Source organism: Schistocerca americana, chromosome 3 (genome assembly GCF_021461395.2).
Source record: "Schistocerca americana isolate TAMUIC-IGC-003095 chromosome 3, iqSchAmer2.1, whole genome shotgun sequence".
NCBI classification, from domain to species: Eukaryota; Metazoa; Arthropoda; class Insecta; order Orthoptera; family Acrididae; genus Schistocerca; species Schistocerca americana.
Window position 1 is genome coordinate 469,538,094 of NC_060121.1, and position 15,801 is coordinate 469,553,894.

Here is a 15,801-nt window from a genome sequence, read left to right on the forward strand (position 1 = left end):
AGCAAGGTCATCAGTCCCTTGTTTCAAATAGACTCCATTCTGCTAACGGGACATCTCAGTATAGTCAGAAAAATAAAACAGAAAAAGGGGAAACGTAAAAGGGCAGTCACGTTGTCATTAGTAAAAACAAATGAAGGAAGTTGGCAAGAGAACGGACCCAACACTATGCTGAAGCAGCATAGGCAAGACCACCTGTGTCTTAAAAGGTACAACTGCTATAATGCAGAAAGTACGGATGGGAATAGAAAAACTAACCAAGCCTTAAAAAGAAGGGGTAAAAACAGAGTAAAAGGGAAAGAAAAGAGGATTCCGGTCAGGGAGGTGAATCGGGAATCTCTGAACACTGCCTACAGTGGGAGACACCCAAACACTCACCGCCCCGCCCCAACACCAGAGGGAGATTAAAAACTTTAAAACTGAGAATAAAAACCACTCTCCCGGAGGAAACCTAGAACCAGAGAGACCATTCGGGAATCGTCAGCCAACATCAAAGGTAAAGTGTGGGGGAGTCTGTACTTAGCACGCAGAGCCAAAAGAAGGGGGCATTCAACCAAAATGTGGGCCACTGACTGGAAGGCTCCACAACCACATAGCGGGGGTGGCTCATCACGCAAAAGAAAACCATGGGTCAGCCTGGTATGGCCAATGCGGAGACGACACAGTGTGGTCGAGTCCTTGCGGGAGAGGCTAAAGGAAGAACGCCATGGGCCTGGATTCACCTTAATGGCACGAAATTTATTAGACAGTGGAGTAGCCTCCCAAGAATTGGCCCATGACTGTGCAAAGTGGGATTTGATGTGAAGCCGTAAATCCGCTGCAGGAGGGGTTACAGAAAACGGGGGGTAAGTAACTGCTCCCCCAGCCAAACGATCAGCGAGCTCATTACCCGGGATACCCACATGGCCCGGGACCCATAGGAAATCAATGGAACAAGCAGCACGGTGAAGATCAGCGAGATGGTCATGGATGGCAGAGACCAAGGGATGGCGCGAAAAACACCGGTCAATAGCAACAAGGCCACTCAACGAGTCCAGTCCGTACATAACAAAACGCGGTTGTGTTGGGATTGTTTAATAAAGGTAAGGGCCCGGGAAATTGCCATCAATTCCGCAGTAAACACCCCACATGAGGGTGGCAGTAGATGATTTTCCGTTCCAACAAAGGACGTGAAGGCATACCCAACATGATCAGCAGATTTAGAGCCATCAGTGTAAAAAACAACAGCATCCCGAAACTCCCATAAAATTTGGCGGAAAAAGGAACGGAACACCACCGGGGGGATGGAATCTTTCGGACCGCAGCGGAGATCCATCCGAATTCGAGGCCGAGGAACTAACCAAGGAGGGGTGGAGGGGAGGGAGCGAGGAAGACAGGACAAAGAAGGAAGCCGAAAATCACGGGTAAGAGACGCAAGGCGCAGCCCAACCGGTAAACCCGCCCGAGGGCGGGAGTCAGGCGGGCGACGTCCATGGTCTGGGAATAGGATAGAATAGGAAGGATGAGCGGGAGAAGAACGGATAGTAAGGGCATAAGACACCAGAAGCTGGGACCGCCGAACAGAAAGGGGGGGGATCCCAGCTTCAACCAAGAGACTATCAACAGGGCTCATAGGGAATGCACCGGTGGCCAAACGGATACCACGATGGTGGACTGGATCCAGCACGTGCAGCGTGGAAGGAGCAGCTGAACCATAAACTTGACAACCATAGTCCAAACGTGACAGAACTAGAGCACGATAAAGACGGAGGAGGAGGGAACGGTCCGCACCCCAAGAGGAGTGGGCAAGGAAGCGAAGGACATTGAGTTTTCGGAAACATCCTACCTTCAGGAGTCTGATATGGGGCAGCCAAGTGAGCTTGTTGTCGAAAAGAAGACCTAGGAAACGAAACTGTGGAACCACAGGCAATCTTTGTGCAGCGAGATAGAGCTCTGGATCAGGGTGGACCGTAGTACGGCGCAGAAGTGGACCACCCGCGATTTTAAAGGAGAGAATTGAAACCCGTGTGAGAGGGTCCATGCAGAGGCACGCCGTATAGCCACCTGGAGCTGCCGTTCTGCAGATGGCATCGAGGAGGAACTAACCCAAATGCAGAAATCATCCACATACAGGGCAGGGGCGACCAAGGGACCGACAGAGGCCACAAGTCCATCGATAGCAATGAGGAAAAGAAGGACACTCAAGACAGAACCCTGTGGGATGCCCGTCTCCTGGGTCCGTGGAGAACTAAAAGCAGTACCAACTCGAACTCTGAATGACCGATGGATCAGGAACTGGCGGATAAAAATCGGGAGTGGGCCCCGAAGACCCCACTGATGAAGGGTTAGTAAGATGTGATGGCGCCAGGCCGTGTCATAGGCCTTGCGAAGGTCAAAAAACACTGCAACCAAATGGCGGCGCTGGGAAAAAGCCTGCCGAACTGCGGATTCCAAGCGAAGCAAATGATCGATTGGAGATCGTCCCTCTCGAAAGCCACACTGGTAAGGGGACAATAGATCCCGAGATTCGAGGACCCAAGTGAGCCGACGGGCTACCAGCCGTTCAAGTAACTTACAACCAACATTGGTCAAACTAATTGGCCGATAGCTGTCAACAGATAGGGGGTTCTGACCAGGCTTAAGGACAGGAACCACAATGCTATCCCTCCACTGAGAAGGGAAGTCACCCTGGAGCCAGGTACGGTTAAACACCCGAAGAAGATGGTGCCGTTGTGGAGCACTGAGATGTTGAAGCAGCTGGTTATGAATGGAATCTGGGCCAGGGGCCGTATCATGAGAAGAAGATAGAGCAGAAAGAAATTCCCATTCAGTGAAAGGTTTGTTGTAAGATTCTGACTCACAAGTGGTGAAACATAAGGTGACAGCTTCAGCCTGCTGTTTTTGATGAAGGAAAGCAGCTGGATAGGAGGCCGACGCTGATGCCACTGCAAAAAGGGTCGCAAGATGTTCTGCGAGAACTAATGGCCATCTGGGAGGTGAAGGCCTGGGAGGGTGGACTGCCGACGGCAACCTTGGAGAGAGCGAAGTGTAGCCCATACCCGTGACAGAGGGACAGTGGAACCAAGGGAAGAAACGAATCGTTCCCAACATATCCGTTTGCTCTGTTTAATTAAATAACGGGCTTTAGCGCAAAGGCGCTTAAAGGTAGAAAGGCTGGCTACAGATGGGTGCCTCTTAAAGTGTTGCAAAGCTCGACGGCGATCACGGATGGCAATGGCAATGGCCGTACTCCACCACGGGACTTGCCGACGACGAAATTGTCCAGATGAGCGCGGGACAGCAAGGTTAGCAGCGCGAACAATCGCGGCAGACACGTCACGTAGGACGTCATCAATACAACCCAACAAAGAGGGAGAAAACTCGACCTGTGCAGTATATAGAGGCCAATCGGCGCGGTGGAAAGACCAACGAGGTAACCTGTCCATCGGGGAGCGGGAAGGGAGCGTGATAATCAACGGGAAATGGTCACTATCACAAAGGTCGTCGTGTGGCGACCAGTGTAATGAAGGGAGGAGAGAGGGAGAAGAAAGAGAAAGATCAATGGCAGAAAAGGTACCATGACCAGCACTGAAATGAGTAGGGGAGCCATCATTAAGAAGGCATAGGTCGTGGTCTGCAATAAATTGGTCTATAAGAAGACCTCGTCTAGATGGAAAGGCACTGCCCCACAAAGGATGATGAGCATTAAAATCCCCAAGGAGGAGGAAGGGAGGAGGAAGTTGCTGAAGAAGGGTGGTTAAGGCAGCAGGTGTAAGAGTCCTGTCAGGAGGGAGATAAAGATTGCATACTGTGACTGCAGAGTCTAAGTGGACCCTAACAGCAACCGCTTCCAATGTAGTGTGGAGAGGAATCCACGTGCTAGCAATGTCTGTACGGACCAACGTACAAACGCCACCAGAAGCCCGCAAGGGTCCGACCCGATTTCGACAGAAAACACGGAACCCACGGAGGGTCGGTGAGTGAGCATCAGTAAAATGAGATTCCTGGAGAACCACACAAGCTGCTGAGTAGGACGAAAGAAGGGATTTCAATTCCGGAAGGTGACGATAGTAGCCATTACAATTCCACTGGAGAACCACAGAACGATGGTTTAAATGAGGGCTGAACACGCTAAATCCAGTCATACCACCGGGTCCCCACCCGTCACCGACAAGGAGGGGCCGACATCCATAAACGACAGGTCAGAATCCGGTTGTGAAGCCGGGGAAGGGACCTCTGGTGACACCAGAGGCTCTTTGTCCCGGGACTTATGTTTCTTCTTCTTTTCAGGCTGAGATCGAGGAGGGCTGTGTGGCATAATGGAGCCAGCTGCAGCAAGATCAGGAACAGAAAGAGACCGGGCGACCTGGGGGCCGACAGACCGCGGCTCTCGCGGTCGCCGCGCTGCAGCAGACCTTTGACCTGGAAGGTGCCGGGAAGGGGCATCCCGGGAGAGGCGCCCTTGACCGGCAGACGCCGAAGGAGTGGGACACTTCTCCGGCTGGGGAGGGGGAGCAGCGTCCAGAGGAGAAGGTGTGGGAGCCGCAGGGGAGGGGGGAAGGAGAGGGGTCCGGGATGGGGGTAAGGAAGGGGGAGGAAGGGATGAAGATGTAACCAAGGCGTAACTAGATGTCATGGACACAGGGTGCAATCGTGCGTATTTCTTATGGGCCTCTGTGTAGCTTAAACGATCAAGAGACTTATACTCCTGTATCTTTTTTTCTTTCTTATAGACTGGGCAATCTGCTGAACGAGGAGAATGACTACCATGACAATTTACACATACAGGAGGGGGAACACAGGGACTCCCCTCATGGAGTGGACGTCCACAGTCACCACAGAGAGGGTCCTGGGTACAGCGAGAAGACATGTGGCCAAAACGCAAGCACTTAAAACACCGCATAGGAGGTGGGATGTACGGCTTCACATCACAGCGATAGACCATAATCTTAACTTTCTCAGGAAGGGTATCCCCTTCAAAGGCCAGGATAAAGGCACCAGTATCAATACGATTATCTTTAGGACCCTTCTGAACACGCCGAACAAAGTGAACACCCCGCCGTCCGAGATTGTCCCGAAGTTCCTCATCAGTTTGAAGGATGAGGTCTCTGTGAAAAATCACACCTTGTACCATATTTAGAGACTGGTGAGGGGTAATGGACACGGGAATTGTGCCAAGATGGGTACAGGCACGAAGGGCCGCAGATTGGGCAGCCGAAGCAGTTTTTATCAGTAACGAACCCGACCGCATCTTGCTCAGGGAGTCCACTTCGCCGAACTTGTCTTCAATGTGTTCCACAAAGATTAAAGGTTTGACACTGGTGAAAGTATCTCCATCAGTCCTGGTGCAAACTAGATAACGGGGGAAAGGTTTTGCCCCTAGACGACGCGCCTGACCCTCCTCCCAGGGGGTAGCCACGGAAGGGAAGGCCGAAGGGGCAAGAGAAGCAGCACTTGAGGAATCAGTACCACGCAGAGAGACGGCCGCAGAAGAGCGGCCAGAGTTTTGGACCCGTATGCGTTTCATCTGCATAGCGTCCGCCCTGATACCACCCACTCCGATCAGGGGCTCTCCTCACGGGCGCCACCCAGCCACAGCAAGGGCCGTCTGGCACGGCGGCCATTGCCGGGAGTTCCGATGCTCCAGGATGACGAGCAACCACTCCAAGGCATGCATGAGGAGGTCACAGCTCAGGTATCAGAAGTGTGATCCCTGTGTGTTCAGGGGGCTCAACCAAAAGGGTACATAGCGACCCCACCACACGGGCTGGCTACTGTGCTGGCTATGCACCCTAGCATCAGACAACGACGTAAAAGAAAAGGTGGAATGTACTATGAGGGCACACGTCGGAGACACTAGGTAAGGTGCTCTTCCCCAAATGGAAGAGAAATTTTGGAATGGAGGTCAAACCCCAGAGGGGGACCAAGGAACGCCAAAAGGAGGAGATGATTACGCAAAAAAAGCCGGAGTGTAAAACCAACAGAACCAGGAGGATAGCGGGGGCCAACATAAGCAAGGACACCAATAGAGAGAGAGGAGAGGGCGAGGGGAAAGGGGTATGGAGGGGAAAGGAGGGGAAGGGAAAGGAAAGGAAATGCAGCCCGGGAGAGAAAGAAGGCTGCAATGGCTCGGGGCCCCGTGCTCGCCACGCACGTATCCACGAAAGAGTTGTGGACCCCCTGGGGGGGAAGAAGAGAGTGCATGTTGGAGTTCCCGCATGGAGAAAACAGTATTGTAGCTTTCGCGATTTTGAGAGGAGAAAGCAAGAGGTCGCACTTACGCTGCACGTTTCTTCGGGAGAAACACTGGCGGGTAATTTGAAGAGCTCGAAATCTCAGCAAAGTGCTGACCCAACGAGTTAGAAATTGCGACGGGGTCCACTAATGTATCATGCGTGACAGTGAGCCCAGAGACCGGGGAGAAACTAGGCACGCCTGAGAACCGTTGAAGCCGACTCCAAACTTCCGAGGAGGGAGTGGAGGTGGTAAATGAGCTAATAAAGAATTTCCAGCTTGCCTTCTTGCTTTCGCGGATGACATGATGGCATCGCGCATGGAACTGCTTATAGCGGATACAGTTGGCCAAAGTAGGATGGTGGCGGAAAACGCGGAGAGCACGATGCCGCTCACGTATTGCATAACGGCATGCCTCGTTCCACCAAAGAACTGGGGGGCGCCAGGCCAATTCGGAGGTGCGTGGGATTGAATGTTCCGCAGCTGTAAGAATAACGTCGGTAATATGTGTGACCTCATCGTCGACGCTGGAAAAGTGACGGTCATCGAATGTCGCTAGAGACGAAAAAAGTGTCCAATCAGCTTGGGCAAACTTCCAGCGTCGCGGGCGCACGTATGGCAGTTGAGGCTGCAGTCTAAGGACACATGGAAAGTGGTCACTCTAGTGTGTATCATCAAGGGCGAACCATTCGAAGTGCCGAGCTAGCGGAAGAGTACCGACCGCAAGGTCCAAATGAGAGAAATTTGTCGAGGAGGCAGACAAAAATGTAGGGACCCCAGTGTTGAGGCAAACTAGATCCGCTTGGTGGAAGACGTCTAGCAAGAGTGAGCCACGTGGACAAGGATGTGGAGATCCCCAAAGCGGGTGGTGGGCATTGAAGTCCCCAACCAGCAAATAGGGGGGTGGAAGCTGACCAAGAAGATGAAGGAGATCAGCTCGTGCCACTGGTGTGGACGATGGAATGTATACAGTACAAAGAGAGAACGTGTATCCGGAAAGGGAAAGACGGACGGCAACAGCTTGGAAGGAAGTGTTTAAGTGGATGGGGTGAGAATGGAGAGTTTCATGGAGAACAATCATGAGTCCTCCATGTGCTGGAGTGCCTTCAACAGAGGGGAGATCATATCGGACGGACTGAAAATGAGGGAGAACAAAGCAGTCATGGGGACGCAGCTTTGTTTCCTGAAGACAGAAGATGACCAGCGAGTAGGATCGTAAGAGGATGGACAATTCATCCCGATTGGCTCGAATACCGCGGATATTCCAGTGGATAATGGACATAGGGTGAACAGAAAATGGAGGAATGAGACCAAGGTTGCTGTCAACTCAACGACTGCTCGGAGCTTGCGACCGACAGCATGGAATGGCATTCAGCCGAAGGCAGAAGATCCTGATCCATAGGTTGTTCAGGAGCAGCTCCTGCCACTAGCGATCGGCCGGTTGATCGGCCGCCAGCAGTGCGCCTCGGCGACACAGAAGACGGCCGAGGGCGATTTCCGCCAGGTGGTGCTGTAGATGGGACACACCTTGGTGGAGAAGGAGAGAAACTGGGTTTCTTTGTAGCCTTCTTGGAAGTATGATGTTTAGATGAAGGAGGAAGCGATGGTTGGGAAGTTGCGGTACGTAAAAACTCTTCACGGGTACGCTCTTTTTTCGAAGTCTTGGTGTCTGACTTTTGGGCTCGAGATTTAGCAGAACCCGACGAAGGGTGAGCCAGAGAGTGGGCAGGGGAAAGTGGTGAGGTTGAACGGGCGATCTTTGCGCTGGCCGATCTGACGACCATGGCACTAAAGGTGAGGTCGCAAGTCTGCGTGGCCGCCTCCTTTGTTGGCCAAGGAGAAGCAAGGACAGTGCTGTATTTTCCTGTCTGAGGCACGGTGGGCTGTCGACTGGCGAATAATTTTCGAGCAGCAAAGGTCGACACCTTTTCCTTCACTCTGATTTCCTGGATGAGCTTTTCGTCCTTAAAAACGGGGCAATCTCGAGAGGAAGCAGCGTGGTCACCCATACAGTTGATGCAGCGAGGGGATGGAGGTGGACAAGCACCCTCATGGGCATCCTTGCCACACGTAACACATTTGGCCGGATTGGAACAGGACTGGCTGGTGTGATTGAACCGCTGACACCGATAGCAACGCGTAGGGTTTGGGACGTAAGGGCGAACGGAAATTATCTCATAGCCTGCTTTGATTTTCGATGGGAGTTGAACTTTGTCAAATGTCAAGAAGACAGTGCGGGTTGGAATGATGTTCGTGTCGACCCTTTTCATAATCCTATGAACAGCCGTTACGCCCTGGTCAGACAGGTAGTGCTGAATTTCTTCGTCAGACAATCCAGCGAGGGAGCGTGTATAAACGACTCCACGCGAGGAATTTAAAGTACGGTGCGGTTCCACCCGGATAGGGAAGGTGTGTAGTAGTGAAGTACGAAGCAATTTTTGTGCCTGGAGGGCACTGACTGTTTCTAACAATAGGGTGCCATTCCGTAATCTGGAACAAGACTTTACAGGACCTGCAATTGCGTCGACACCTTTCTGAATAATGGAAGGGTTGACCGTAGAGAAGTCGTGACCTTCGTCAGACCGAGAAACAACAAGGAACTGTGGCAACGATGGAAGAACTGTCTGTGGCTGAGACTCAGTGAACTTACGCTTGTGAGCAGACATAGTGGAAGGTGAGGAAACCATTGCGGAAGAATCCCCCATGATTACCGGCATCTCCGATGGCGCGCTCCTCCCTTGTGGGGGCCCTCTCCGAGGGCACTCCCGCCTTAGGTGATTGTTCACACCTCAGGTCACACCTCCCGACAAACAGACGGAAGGACCAATCGGCACTTTCGGAAGGTATTAGCTCGGGTAATCACCCCTCCCTGGGCCTGGCCATTACCAGGGGTACGTACGTGTCCTACCTGTCTACCCGGGGCGGGGAATTACGCGTTACCCCGTCACCGGCTACGCATGGAAGTGCGTGGGTCGGCCTTCAGACACGCACAGGGAGGAAAAAAGAGAAAGGGAAAGGAAAGAAGAGGGGTCTCAAACGCCACAGCGGAGAAAAGGGCAAGGGGAAGAGGGAAGGAAAAGAGAAGGACAGAGGAAGGACGAAGACTTGCAAGTGTAGAAAGCAAGGAATTTGTAACAGTTTCGAGCATCCGTCTCCGGATGTAGGCACAAACCATACTCCCAGAGGGGGAGAAAGGGAAGGAAAGAGCCAGAGGTGAGGGGGATGGTGAAGATGGGGGACGGGGAAGGATGCGGAAAGGGAAGGTATGCAGCCCAGAAAGGAAGGAGGGCCACATTAGCTCGGGGTCCCGTGCTCGCTACGCACATATCCACAAAATAGTTGTGGACCCCCTGGGGGGTGCATTGAGCGTGGGGGAGATTATGTTGAAAAGTGATACAGCTTTGTACCACTTCTGCACAATAAATAATATTAAAAAAATGTTTAAGGTTTTCATTTGACTCGCCCTCGTATATCAGAATACGTCTTTGACGGGTAAGCTGTGTGCACCTCCAAACACAGATTTTCATGATCAAACACTACAACTAGAGACTTATGATGTCAACGGAAAAAGGCTGAAAATGACATAGGGTGGATTGAAACATATGATGCTTGTTTTATATCTGGCTACAACTTAGCATAATCAGCATAAAGGAACTGAGCACCATCAAAAGAGAACTGATGGAACATCTCATCTTTGGATGTGGATATTAGATGAAGCAATATTTGCAGGAAAGTTCTTAGAACAAACTTGCACTGATGTGACAAAAGTCATGGGATAATGATATGCATGTAAACTGATGGCAGTAGTATCATACACACAAGGTACAAAAGAGCAGAACATTGGCATAGCTGCCATTTGTATTCAGGTGATTCATGTGAAAAGGTTTCTAATGTGGTTACAGATGCAGCTCAGGAATTAACATACTTTTAAAGCTATATAGTAGTTAGAGCAAAATTCAAGGGACATTCCATTTCAGAAATCATTGGGGAATCCAATATTCTGAGACCCACAGTGTCAAAGAGTGTATTGATAACACCAAATTTCAGGCATTACCTCTCACTATGGACAACAGCAGTGGCCAACGGCCTTAAATTACTCACTAAGAGCAGCAGCTTTTGCATAGAGCTGTCATTGCTAACAGACAGGCAACATAGTGTAAACATAAATGTAGGTTATACAACAAGCATATCTGTTAGGACAGTGTGGTGAATTTTGGTATTAACAGGCTGTGACAGCACACATCAACTGCAGTGCCTCCTCCTGGGCTCATGAGCATAGCAGTTGGATCTCAGACAACTGGAAAACCATGGTTTGGCCAGTTGGGTCCTGACTTCAGTTGGTAAGAGCTGATGGTAGGGTTCGAGTGTGGCAAAGACTTCATGAAGCCATGAACCCAAGTTATCAAGAAGGCGCTGTTGCAGCCTAATTGCGACTCCATAAAGGTGTGAGCTGTGTTCACATGAAATGGACCGGGTCCTGTTACCAGGCCACAATTTTTCAAGATTGGTTGGAAGAACATTCTGGACAACTCAAGTGAATGATATGGCCACCCACATTGCCCAACATGAATCCCATTGAAAATTTATGGCGCAAGATTGAGAGGTCAGTTCACACACAAAATGCTGCACTGGCGAAGCTTTTGCAATTATGGATGGCTACAGCGAGAGTATGGCTCAGTATTTCTGCAGGGACATCCAACATGTTGTTGGGTCGATACCATGTCGAGTTGCTGCTCTATGCCAGCCACAAGAAGGTTAAACACAATATTAGGAAGTGTCCCATGGCTTTTGTCACCTAAGTGAAATTAAGAATAATATCAAACATTTCTTCCGCATGTGGAAAGCAACTACCTGAGCAGGGAAAAAAGGAAGATACAGCGTAGTGCTGAAAATACAGTCCTATGGAACACACAGTCCAAATGAAAAACTGCATCTCTAGCTCCGTGTATAAGTGCAAATGTAATTTTGAAAAACAGTTTTCAGTTAGTATACAGCATATGTCTTAGTGTAGTTCTGTAGTATAGCATACATATTTAACTTCGAGTATTTCCCTTACATCTGCAAGACTGGTGTGCAAATTAATGCAGGGTATTAGCGTTTACCATTATTATGTATTACTGAAAAGAGTTGTTTTCTCTCTATTTTTTTGCTGCATCTGAAATAACTGGTTACTATTAATTATTTTGTTTTATTATTGCTTATAAAATTTGGTTTTCTTATTTCGATGGCAAGTTTGTACAAAATTTTGTTTATTCTGTATAAAACTTGCAAAATGACCTAGCTAGTACCATTGTAAAATATGATCTATGGACAAAAATAAGTAAATAAGTAAACTAAACTAAAGCAAATTATTTATTGTATTGAAAGGAAAGAGGGAGAATTAAAATCCTGTTCTTGCAGTCCACTATATCAGTCTCCTAAGAATCAACTGCAACTGCCAATGGGGTGGGGTTAGAAATGGAGCAGAAACTGGAGAGGTCTTCCAAAATAAGAGGTTCAAGGACTCCTCACTGGGGATGATATGCTATTTATGGCAGTTGTGAACAAAATCACACCTAACATTCCCCATGAAGTATGATATTAACTAACAGAAATTTATCAGAAAGAATATCCCTGAGTATACCAAAAATGGTGATAAGCAAGCAATGGACAGGAAAAATTATAAATGAGAGAGAGAGAGAGAGAGAGAGAGAGAGAGAGGGAGAGAGAGAGAGGGAGGGGGGAGGAGGAGGAGGAGGAGGAGGAAAGAACAACTGCTGGTTTAAAGTAACATTTTGGAACCTTTTCAGGTGGACTTCAACTACTGGTTCCATCATTTATCACATGAAGAGGCATGCTGCAAGTTAGTGTTACAACTGAAAAACATGACCAGTGATGGAGGAATTTCAGTAGATCTACTTAATGGAAGCAAATGGTTTATTTTATTGGTTATCAATGGACATTTAGTGAATGTTCCTACCATCATACGGCATCACTTTCCTTTTAGAAGGCATATTTACCACTGCTCCCAGAGGTGGAGTGCCAAGAGCAGTGAGGATCCTCTAAAGGACAGCCAGCAACCACAGTTGACAAACAACAGCAAGAGAGTATAATTTGTCATTGTATTTCATGTAGGCAAACCATTCTGTAATCTTCAAAGCCTTTCTTCATGGAGAGTGGCTCACTAGGAATAATCCTGCTTTATTTGTATATTCTTTGGGCTTTCTGCCCTTATCTCACGTTTTTACCACTGCTAATAATTATGTTGAGTGAGGCATGTGTGAAGACCATGCTGTACTTGGTTAGTTTTATTTGTTGTCTGGCTTGTTTTATTTGTTGCCCAGTCTCACCAATGAGAGTCAATACACAATGAAGTGGTTTAAAAACTCCTTACAATGTTTATCATTTTTGTTAGTTTGCTAGTTTAAGGCACTTATCAGTGCTCTTATAGCACTTTATGAGATGGATGTGGTCAAAATACATTAAAAAAAAACAGACATGCTAAATGCTAGGTAAAATCACATTTACTTTTTCCCATGCTTTCTCACATTAGCACACACAGTCTACGTGTTAAGATATTCTATTAAAATATGAATGCACAACCAGGACACAAAACAGTAAGTCCAGAAACTGAGGCTGGCTGTTCACTTACATAATAACTGGATGAGCCAGCCACTTTATCCACATTAGTAAAAATGCCTGTTACAGAGGGAAAAAAATACTTTGTAACTGATGCCTCATTTTCTTTTCAACATGTTACGGTGAGAAAAACTATAAACCGAATGGACTGTGATCCCTTTCATTACTGAAGCTCTCTATTTTGTCATTTTTATAAAAATGTAGCAAAAATTTCACTTACGATTTGCTAGAGTTTTTTCTAATAATCTATTATTTTGCTACCAAATCCTAAATATTATATTTACTGCAGTTAATGACTAAACAACAGTGAGCAACGCCCCCCCCTCCCCCCCCCCCCCCGAGCCATGCCCTCCTGGAAATGCATGGAACATCGTTCATTTGGCACCTGTTGAGGGGCTAGAATACACTGGAAATGAAACATGCTGAAATCACTTTGTCTTCAAAGAAAATTGGTCCCTGCCACATCATGGGGTATCACAAACACTTATCAGTTTCTGAAAGGCCAATACCTCATATTTTATAATTCAATATACTTGTTTCAGCTATGTGAAACCATACCTTGTCCATCAAGAAGTTGAGAATGGCTGGTGAAAATCGCTTAGAATTTCCTGTAGAACTCGTGTATGATACATCAACATGTTTTAACTCTTGCAAAGCCATGACTTTCTATGGCTCGGGTTGAAGTTCTTCAGGAGGCAACAGCACATTGTTCATGTCTCCCCCACTCCTTATGACAGATACTTTCACAACTTACTGACGCTCTGTAACATCTGCTTAAGAATCTCTCCTCCATACCTTGATCCTTTTGATATGAAGCTAACCACATTCTGTACTATGCACAGGTTCTCTCTGAGAGAGAGAGAGAGAGAGAGAGAGAGAGAGAGAGAGAGAGAGAGAGAGAGAGAGAGAGAGAATCTGATCTAATCTACATTAATTAGATGCTAATTAGAATGCCATGGAATAAAATTCTAGCGCATCATTACAAAGTATGCCAAATAAAGTGGGGTTCAACAACAAAATGTAAGGGACAACCTGTTTTGTTTGTGCAAACTGTCAAACTGAATCAGCACCACCATAACTGCCTGGAATTTTCATTTGTAGGCCAATGTGAAGCATAAGGTGTACCACAACACTCCACAATGACCCCCCCCCCCCCTTCCCGCCTGCTTTCCCAATAACAGGAGACTTACCCCTGAAAGTTGTAAAAACAGCTTTTCTTGCCAATTGTCTACACCAAAATGCTGACTTACCCCTGAAAGTTGTAAAAACAGCTTTTCTTGCCAATTGTCTACACCAAAATGCTGATTACATGGCTGTTATAACCTAATTATCTAGTCACATACAGCATAAGAAGTTTTCACTGGCACCAGCGTAACAACAACATGAAAACTGTACTAGAGCAATGCTAATCTTTAGAGTAAACTGATTATGCTAGACAGTTATTAATTATGATACACTAACAGGGACTAAAAGTAAGAAATATCATAATACAATTTAGTACAATTGGTACAACTACTTTGTAACAGCAATACAATTAAATTTTGGCTTCCTAAAACAGTATACTTTGAAATGACTAATTTCTGCCATCCCCTTTCTTTTAATTCACAAGTGTTTCATATGTCATGCCCAAAGAATTTGTTTAAATCATGTCTGGCTTCTAGTAGCACATTTGGCCAGCAAAGTAACATTGTATCTCCCATTTCCCATTCACATAAAATCACTGACAGTGTGAAAAACATGAACAGTAGGATGACAAAATTTGCTCCAAAGAGCTCCCTTTTATGTATTCTTGGCTTACATAACTGTACTGTGTAACAAACACTAAGGAAACAATCCACTTCAAAATAAAGAAAGGCAGCTTATTTCCTTATGGTAGGTCCATAGTAATCTTTAAGAAATATAATGTTACACAGATAGCTGCAAAGAGGAACTTACATCGTCTTACGCCGTGTAGAGCAGTATCTACAGTATTCATGAGTTTATCAGTAAAACTTGTAGAAGGAGCATAATATATACGAGTGTCATAAAATGCCAAAGATGAATGTAGCACTTCAGCTGGATCCTGAGGTTCGAACACTACAGCATCTGATTTGGGATAGCTTCCAGGTAATACACAAGCCAGGACCAGAATGAGTACTACTGGTACAACAATTTCAAACAGTGTTACAATTATATTTCGTCTCCTCACAACAGCATGTTTCCAAAGAACCAGATTAATCTGCTGTAGTAGTTTAGCCATCCTTTTTCTGTGTGATGGCTGTTTGTGTCCACACTACAGTTGCCCCTGTGGAAGAAAAATTCAATTAGACATAAAATATCTCACACCTATACAACCAACAGAAATAAGTTTTTAACTTTATCATCTATTTTTATTCTTAAGCAACCTAAACTCCCCTTCCATCTCTGTGCACAATAATAGTAGCACCAGCAGCACGGAAAAAAAAATATCACTTTGGCAGTAACAATCTCCAAAAGTTATGTCTCACTTCTGTTTGTTGTCATTATGAAGGATGAGTGAAACAACTCACGATATAAACCAAGATTTTAAAAATAAAAAATTATTCCAAGAATAAATTTCACATCTAGAAATTAAGCATATTATAGAGTAATCTCACTATTATGTTGGTGTCATTTATTTATCCTACTATCAGAATCAGACCTTTCATACATAACCGATTAAATTAAGCAACAAGTATAACATGTCAGGAATGATAGATTATAGAGACATTGCAAAAAGGATCAATTATTTAACAAATATACCTATCCAAACAGCAAAAGATATTGGAGATACAAAGAAAGGAAAGGAAAATAAAATCTACTAAACTACTAAGGAAATGATAGCAGTTTTAATTGATCAATAATAGGAACAAGATGGAATGTGATGAATAAAACAAAAATATTCAGAAATCTCCAAAAGTTGCTGTGAGAAGAAACAATCTGAATCTGTTTATGGAATCAATGTGAAACATTAAA

At 46.6% G+C, this 15,801-nt stretch overlaps 1 protein-coding gene across 2 annotated transcripts in view; it reads right to left on the reverse strand.

Moving 5' to 3' along the window:
- The window catches only part of LOC124605138 (phospholipid-transporting ATPase ABCA1-like), a 423,943-nt gene that overhangs the window by 383,549 nt on the left and 24,593 nt on the right, over positions 1-15,801 (reverse strand). For both annotated transcript variants that reach the window (XM_047136621.1, XM_047136620.1), the window contains exon 2: positions 14,764-15,112. In XM_047136621.1, coding sequence (XP_046992577.1) covers positions 14,764-15,067 — 304 coding nt within the window. In that variant the 5' untranslated portion in view covers positions 15,068-15,112. The remainder of the gene's footprint in view (positions 1-14,763; positions 15,113-15,801) is intronic.